This window comes from Camelus dromedarius, chromosome 4, assembly GCF_036321535.1.
Source record: "Camelus dromedarius isolate mCamDro1 chromosome 4, mCamDro1.pat, whole genome shotgun sequence".
Taxonomy (NCBI): Eukaryota; Metazoa; Chordata; class Mammalia; order Artiodactyla; family Camelidae; genus Camelus; species Camelus dromedarius.
In genome coordinates this window covers 92081499-92090415 of record NC_087439.1, presented here as the reverse complement: position 1 = coordinate 92090415, position 8917 = coordinate 92081499, and the positions used below count along the sequence as shown (strand labels likewise).

Here is an 8917-nt window from a genome sequence, read left to right as displayed (position 1 = left end):
CTTTTTACTGTTCTCTATTAGCATTATTTTCCAACTAAATTGAAAGTTTTTCTAGGGAAATGCATATTAAATATGAAACAAGACTTTAAGGCACCATACAATAAGTTACTACCTTTCTTATTCCCTACAGCACATGAGGTGTAGCTCTTACTGAGATGCCCAGTAAACACTGACTACTTATTTTGAACTGGTCAGAAAAAATTTACTTTTTGTAAGAAATAATTCCCTTCATGAAAAACATTACGCCACAGAACTCACATATAACTGCTATACCCTGCTATATAACCTCCCCAACACCCAGCTGAGACTTCAGGCTATGCTCACCTAATAAACTAGGATCTGCTCGAACCATCTTCTGCTTTTTCTTCTTTTTGCCACTTTGTACGGCTTCAAAATTGGATTGTTGGTTGTTGCTTTGATTGGTCTGAAATACTGAATGGAGTGCACTGTGGTTCATCCCCCAGACAGAGTCCTGTGAAACAAAATGGCACAACTGAGGTTACACAGTGGATGCATTGTGAAATGGATCCAGTGGATGCAGGTTTGGCCCACCCTAAGGAAATGGCTGATCTGCCCACCTTACCAAGGGATGAATTTAAAAACAGAAAGCTTAACGTGGATTCTGGTAATAACGAAACCAAGAGCAGTCCCCTAAGCTACCCTCTTTCTTCATTTAAATACAGTTATCTCTCAAGCTCTGTCTTCACAAAGCCTGTCCTGTTAACTCTGGACGTCCACACTGCTGTAACACCACAGCAGTCAAAACTGCTACAAATACACACGGAATCTGTACCACTCACTAGGAATTTGTACTCTGGCAACTTACACCCCTCATCTACTCAAAGTGGAAGGTTCCTTTGTTCTCTGGGCCCCCAGACAGAGAGGACAGCCTACAGACCAGCTGGCAGGATGATACCAAACAACTTTATTCCTATCAGCAATCCCAGAAGGGATCTGTTCCCAAAATATTATTCATATACTTTCTACAAACTGGTTAAACTATGAAATAGTCTACCAGACATTCACTTGGTGCTCTTATTAGAGCAATTTATTTTAAATTGAGATCAGATTCAATGAGCTACATGAAGGTATGGGCAGGGGTAACAGGGGGAGGAGGACTGGAGAGAGCGCTGAGGAGGGACAAGCCTGGCTGCCCACACGTGTCTCCTTTCAGCACAAATGCAGAGACTTCTGTACTGCTGCACGGTGTCTTCCTTTCTGATTGCTTAAAATACTTTTCCTGGTGCTGTTAGTGTTTACATCTTTCACTTTCCCTCAGTTGATCCCTCTTAGCCCCATCTACCCAAATGGATTTTTAAATGCTCTGTACTTCACTGCATCTCACACATTCCTAGAAGTGTCCTAGAAGTATCTCTAGTAGAAGAATTACAGAATTAAAGGATATAAATATTCTTAAGCCTTTCCACGAGCCCTGCCAGCTTGTCTTTCAGAAGACTTTACAGCCAATCCTCATTATTCACAGATGTGGATAAGATTCCACATCTGTGAATTTGCTTACTGGCTGTAATTTATTTGTAATTCCCAGATCAGTGCTTGCAGTGTCTTTGTGGTCATTCTGGACATGCACATATACAAAGCAATCAAAAGTTTGAGTTGCCCAAGGCACATGTTCTCAGTTGAGGTAGAAGGTGGCAATACCCTCTGCCTTCCTGTCTCAGCTCTCAATACTGTAAATAAGCATCTTTTTCAGTCTATTTAGTGTCAAGTTTTTCACATTTTTGTGCTTTTTGTTGATTTCAATGTTCAAAATGGCCCGAGAGGGTTAAGTGCTGTCTAGTGTTCCTAAGTACACAAAGGCTGTGTGTGACGTGCCTTATGGAGAAAACATGTATGTTATGTAAGCTTTATTTAGATATGAATTCAGTGCAACTGGCTATTGAGTTCAATGTTAAGAAACAACAATATATCAAATAAGGCAACTTTAAACAGAAACACACACAAACAAGGTTACAGACTGATCAGCTGACAAAAATGTTGTGACCACAGGTTCTTAGAAAACTAACTCTGTATTCTCCCTAGAAGCAATGGTTCAGTATTTGCTAATTCAGTGTTGGCAGCAATGTTACAGAACATACCTACTATGAATAAGGAGAACTGACCGTATCCCCTCCATCCCCATCAACAATATATGAAATGTCTGGCAGTCTGCAGTGCTGTCAGCACTGGGTACGGTGGATCCTGAGCACCGGAGATTTAACATTGGTAGGCTTTAACTATTTAAAAACCAAATTTATCAGTCTATGACAAGTTGGAATTTGTAATACACAAAACTAAGAGAAACAGGGCTGGTATGCCTAACAGAGAGTGAATGATTTTATTTGCTACTTGGGAAATTCACAAAGGTCTCTGGACATGTGATGTGAAAATACCGAGTCTACCATGTTTTAAAAAGTTCTGGTCATCCGATGTACAAAAAAGGTAATACTGCTTTCACTTCCATTTCTCTGGCTGCTCAACATTTCAAGACATCAATACAAGGGCACTGCACTCACTCTGCTGCCTCATACCTGCTGCTGCTGCTGCTGCTGTCGCTGGCTGGCTTTCTGTTTGGCACGGCGCTCAAGGAACTGCTTGGCAAACTCCTTGGCCTCAGAGGTGTCTCCTAAATAGGCCCTAATGTAATCATGGACCTCATAAGGAGATTCTACTTCTTTCAGGAAAGAGACAAATGTGGGAACTGCAACATGAGAGAGAAGACATAAAGAACAACAATGAAACATCACACAGAAAAGATCAGTTTCAGTTTTTAATGTATTTTAGCACCTAATACACAGACATTAATGATGGAAACTCGAAAGGTATGCAGCTATTATGGTAAACATTCTTTAATCTACTCTGTAGTAGTTTGAGGGTGTATCAACTATCATTTCGTAAAGCCCCAAGTTATCTGAAGTAGCACAGAGACAAAGATAAATCATGCATATTTAGTTTCACTAAATGTTATATTGGTAGAAACTAAAAATTACGTTGACTGAAACAACTGCTTGCCTAAGACTAAAGACATTTGGGGATTCGTTTCTTTTACCTTAAATTCAATCGATATTTATTAAGTGCCATGATGTGTGCCAGGCACCACAACAGACACTGAAGATATAGCTGCACCCTCCTTTCCCTTCACCGAGACACCATGTTCAAAGAGTAAGAGGGAACATGAAGCAGTGTGGCGCAGGTGAAAACCACGGGTGTCAGAGTTTGACAGACATGGTTTAAAACCCGACCCTGAAATTTGCTGGCTGTGTGACCTTGATGAATTACTTGACCATTCTGAGTCTCCATTTCCTAATTTACAAAATGGGGATAACATCACCTACATTGTGAAGGTATATTATAAAATTACTGCAAAACTTAGATAACTAGGAGAACACGTGGTAAAACCTAGAAGTGCCTCATAAATGGCAGAAGCTTAATGGCTGGTAGCCATTACTATCATTTACTATTGTTTTCTCCGGCTCTTTCAACCATTAGATATTGCCACAGTGCTGCAAAGGAATCCTTAAATTTCTTGACTCTTCTGTTTTTAAAAGGTTCTTGGTTTTAGAGAAGACACCCGAGGTGGACTAGTTCCACAGCCACAAGTTATGGGACTCCTTTCAACACCAAGCTGACTGGTCTCTGTTCAAACATTTGGGGGTAGGGGAAGGTCTCACTTCCATCTAGGGCAGATAATTCTCTTTGTTCAAATTGCGCTGAAACCTTTTTGTTTGCATACATTACAGGTTTTAGTTTAATCCTACAAAAAATAAGCCTGCTTGTCTGTCACATGATTCCCACCTCTGCCCCAAAAGACAGGAAGGGAAAATCTCACATCATCTCAGTCTTCTCTTGCCCAGGCTGACCTCCATCCTCACCATAACAGTTACCTTCCTTCGTCCATCTGGCAATGCTCCCCCATAAAATGAACAATATGGAACTATGACCTCTTCTGGCCTGTATGTCACAAAAGCATTTACTTTTGGTAACCACTGATAACCCATTTCAGCACAGTATTACAGAACTTTTCTCACAAGTAACACTACAATACTATTAAAGAATCAAGTTCTTACGGCAGGTTCAAGACGTGATCCCCATCAAATTTCACCTCCTGAGTGCTGGCCCATCATTCCAATTTGCCAACTCTTTGCGGGCCCTGCTCTGCCGCTCCACATGCTGGGTTTCCCTCCCCAGTTCTTACCATCCAAGTTATTTGCCGTATTAAGGGCATGAAGCATCTGTTCACACCACTGGGTAAATCCATCTTGGGCTTGATTTACTCCCTGAAAGAGCTTCAGTAACTTTTCTTCTTCTTCTACTTTCTTATTTTGCCGGTTAGATACACCTACAGATTTACTAAAGCAAAACAAGAGGGCGGTATTATACTCCCAGAAACTCTTACTCTATGATTATACTCTAACACCGTAAATAGATAGTGTCTTGGCAACACTGTGGCTGCCCAGCAATCCAATGCTTGGAAAAAACCCAAACAAAGAAAAAAACAACCAAAACCAAAAATTCAAATATTTGAAGGGGGAGGGATTACTCAATATCCCTTAAAATCCAGCCTTGGTTAGTACATCCTAGTTTGTGACTACAGGGCTTCTTTTCAGAGAAATGATTAAATTCTTCCTATATGTCCTTCAGTAAGATCTTAAATTTTACTAAGCCTCAGTTCCCTCATCTGCAAAATGGTACTACTACTTTTTTGGGGGTTATCATAAGGAATAAAGATGTTGCACACAAAGGCATAGAGCGCAGTGCCTGGCAAAGATGCTTTAGTGTCCTACTCATAACACATTAGGCCCTCAATCAAGAAGAAACATTCTGACAACACAACCATTTATTACGTAGTTACTGTGTGCCAGGCACTTTACTAACTACTCCACATGTATTTACGTCATCTTTACAATCACACGAAGTTGTTATTACCTTCATTTTACAGATGAGGGAACTGAGGCTCAAAGAGGTTTCTTCTTGCCCAAGGTCATATAGCTAACAAGTGGCACTGCTGGGATCTGAGCTCACGCATTTAACATTAAAACCCATGCTCTTTCAACAAAACTGTATGCCGAGGAAAGAACGATGAAGGTGAAATGTAACTAATTTATCACAAAAATACAAAGGTTTAAGTGTTTATGAAACGCAGAGTTTTAAGTTACTTAAAAATATAAATTTACAGAAAAAATGCTAAAATCTAGAGAATACTTTGGAGAAATATTCAATAGCAATACCAAAAATATACTCTTTCTAATATTTATTAAGTGGTTATCATGTGACAGGCAATGGACTAAGTGCCCAGCAACCAAAGGAGCCCCAAGTAATAAAACAGATGTGATTCTACCGGGAAGAAAGCAATCACCAAACCGATCTCATGTGCTAGGACACAGATGAAAATAAGCAAAAACTAAATAACTACTTTTCTCTGGCCACCCAATATCCTACCTCCCACACACCCCTTCCCCTAACCCACTAAGGAGCACAGGTTTGATCATTTTGAGCCCTACCTGAGACTGGCGTTGTTTTTATTTTTATTTGTTGAATTCCTAGGTCCCACCTCTTTCACTGCATCATCCCAGAATCCCATGTTGGAGTTTTTAGTGTCAGCATTACTCCAGATACCACTGACTAGGTCAGATGCCCACTGGTTAGGGGGACCAGTGTTTATAGAGCCCCAAACAGAATTCCCAATGCTGGTGTGCAGGTTGGAATGCTGTTTAGGAAAAAGAGACAAATAATTACAGTTAACAATATAAAAAAGATAAAAAGAGAGTCCATAGAAGTCAGAAAAGGTGACTTATGCCGGCAGCCCACACAAAGACACTCAAGAAGATGGACCCACCGTGTTGCTCCGGGCTCTGTTTGGCTGCTGGTGCTGCTGCTGCTGCTGCTGCTGCTGCTGCTTCTGCATCTGCCTGGCTTCCTCCTGCTGTATCTCCAGAAGAGACTTGGCGGTACCTGTGGGTTTGCTGACATTCCCCCAACCTGAGAGCTTTTGCTGCTGCTGCTGCTGTTGCTGCTGGAGAGCTTTCATTAATTCCCTCTGCTGGCGCCTCTGCTGCCGGCACAAACACAGGAGCCACCTCAGGGTTCCAGTTTTTAAAGTCATAGTTACAAATGCCCAGTACACTACATGGAATGTAAATACACCGTAGCTGTATCAGATTAAACAGGCTTAACTCCTCTGCTGCAAATAAAGATGTAAACTGCCCGAAGTACTAAGAGGAGAACAAAAGAAATTAGGAATTATTTCTTAAAAATTAAGTAGAGCATTTGCTTATGTGTAAAAATGAAATTACATGTTTACTTCCAAAGCCCTACCAAAATGACAGAAAAAAATCTTTACAGCATAAACCATAAGGACAAAGATAACAGATTTTAAAAACAGGAAAGTAAGCAAATAAAGACAGACAATAAGTTGAAAACTAAGTAAAAGAAGCTCAGAAATAGGCCAATTCATATTGGAAGCTCAGGAATTAGAGGTGTAGGTATCTCAAACAGAGGAAGACAGGCTGCAAGAGGAAACTAAAACTTTCCTCTTCAAACGGGCTGAATCAGATTAGTGGACTATTCTATGGGAAAGCTGACCCAGCACAAGAGAATACGCCTATGATACCAACAGCTGTGGGACTCCAACAGAACAGCCTGCACAGAGACCATTACAAGAGACCACCCATCAAGGTGCTGTACATACCAGAACCTCCAAAGAGCTTTTCAGTGCCTTATTCTTAAATACAAACAAATAGCCCAGGATCAACAAACATTTGACACAGCTTCTAAGACGAAGGCCAAAGACCAAATTAAACAAACAAAATTCTGCAGAAACAGAAATAAGATGAAGAGAAAATAATAGCTAGCTTTTTTCAGTAGGTAATATTCTTAGAGATAAGACAGTGCATTCAATGAAACAAGAATAAGAAGCTATAAAAAAGAAACACTTAGAGAACAATATAAGGAGTCAGAAATTTAAAATAAAAGAGCATACTTAAAAGTTCAATGGAAGGCCCGAAAGACAAGATTGAGGAAATATCCCATTAGAAAAGATAAAAACATAAAGATGGAAAATAGGGGAGAAAATATGAGAAAATCAAAATCAGTCCAGGAGGGCAACATGCAGATAACAAGAATTCGAAAAAAACAGAACATCCATGCAGCAAGCCAAGCACCCTCAGATCTGACCAGGTTAGAAGGTCCTGTACAGGATACCTCCAGGGAAAGAGTGAAACAGAATTGTCTAAGGTTTTCCCTATGTGAGAAATACTTATTTGGTGGCATTTTATACCTTTTGAAGAGTATAGAAAGACTTAAGAGTTCAAAGAAAATTAATCAAATAAAAACACAAATGAGGCAATTATTAACTGTTGACAGACAAAAAAATGAACAAGAAAAGACCTATGATTCCAACTCTGATGACTACTATTATTATTTTTTCATTCAGCAGAGAACAAAATTATTGGAACAATTTCTAGCCTTTAAGGGGAAAGATATACTCTGCTCTGCATCCAGTTGTTAACTTTTTAGAAAAGAGATAATTTCAGAGGAAGTTCAGTCTTTTTTTTTTTTAAGAGGGTGAGAAATAAGGTAATTTTTAAGGTGAAGAAACATTTTAACCTACTGGACAATGTCAAGCACACTACATGGTGAATACATATAGATAATCTCCATGGCCTTCAGTGAACCACACCTGCCAGATCCGAAAATGACAGCTCGCACACTAACAAACTGACTGCTCTGCCTCAGGTCATATCCATATAAAGCGCTTTCTTCAAGACTCTGCTACCTCATGGCACCTTTTCAGAGAGGCCCTCCCAGACAGCGCTACCTCAAACCAGACAGTCGATCACCACTACCAGCAATACTATCCCCAACTCCCAATCCTCTCCCTATGTCGCTTTCTGCTTTGTTTTTCTTTCTAATACTTATCACCTTCTATAACTCTGTATGTTTTATCTTAATTTTTACTGCCCATTGTCCTTTCAACTAGATAGTCAGCTTTATGAAGGCAGACTTTTGCCTTTTTTATCCTGAGACTAAAACTATAACTGAGTAGGTACCCAGCAAATGTGTGATGGCTAGATGGACAGACAGGTAGATGAATACAGCATCTAATGGCATGCTGAGCCACACCATTTTACTCACTCATCTTCTCCTCTCAGTCAAGAACTGTGTTTTTCCCTCCTTCTACTCCCCACCCCCACTCTTTTGCATCCTTCCTATCCTAATGAAGAACTACAGGGTACAGACTTACAAGCAGAGACACTTTATCCCTGTCATATTTTATTCCTAGATTAGTCAGAAAATCCAATACCCTTTAGGGAAAAATGTATTCTGCATTCTAAGCATGAAATTTACAAAACAGTATCTACACAAAATTTACCCCCAATTATGGAACACCCATCTACTTTTCATTTATGAGTCATTCGCTCAAGAACTATGGTAAAATGTTTAAGGTAACTGAACATTTATGTACCCAATCTTAATGTTATTCCTACTAGATCCTTCATGTTTCTAGAGTGACCAAATTATAAAGTGTTTAATAATAAACATCCAATTCAGATATACTGACAGTAGTACTGTCAGCAACTCTGACAATAATAATTATCTTTAGTAGTCACTAATCCATAATGCACGCTAGCTAATCTGAAACATGGGTTGTCTAGGTCACTTCGACTTTTAAAATTTACCTCCTCTCGAAGTTGCCGTTCTCGTTCCTCTTCTAGTTTTTGGATTTCAGCCAATGACAGTGTTGCCTGGGACTGACATGCTGTTGTATTGGACTGCTGGCCCCACGTTGAAGAAGAGGGAAGCTAACAAAGAGGGAGGCAAACGAGATGATGAGGAAACATGGACAGGAAACAACAAGGCTGTAATGCATTTGTACAGTCAGAATATTCATGTTACCTTCAACTCCATCTACAACGTTCAA

At 39.9% G+C, this 8917-nt stretch overlaps 1 protein-coding gene across 5 annotated transcripts in view; it reads right to left on the bottom strand.

Moving 5' to 3' along the window:
* The window catches only part of GIGYF2 (GRB10 interacting GYF protein 2), a 112485-nt gene that overhangs the window by 5594 nt on the left and 97974 nt on the right, over positions 1-8917 (bottom strand). For 3 of the 5 annotated variants that reach the window (XM_064485269.1, XM_064485271.1, XM_064485270.1), the window contains 6 exons: positions 8676-8798; positions 5834-6049; positions 5499-5704; positions 4193-4347; positions 2529-2698; positions 325-475 (listed from right to left, as the gene is read on the bottom strand). In XM_064485269.1, coding sequence (XP_064341339.1) covers positions 325-475; positions 2529-2698; positions 4193-4347; positions 5499-5704; positions 5834-6049; positions 8676-8798 — 1021 coding nt within the window. The remainder of the gene's footprint in view (positions 1-324; positions 476-2528; positions 2699-4192; positions 4348-5498; positions 5705-5833; positions 6050-8675; positions 8799-8917) is intronic. The other 2 variants (XM_010999009.3, XM_010999012.3) reach the window with 1 other exon arrangement.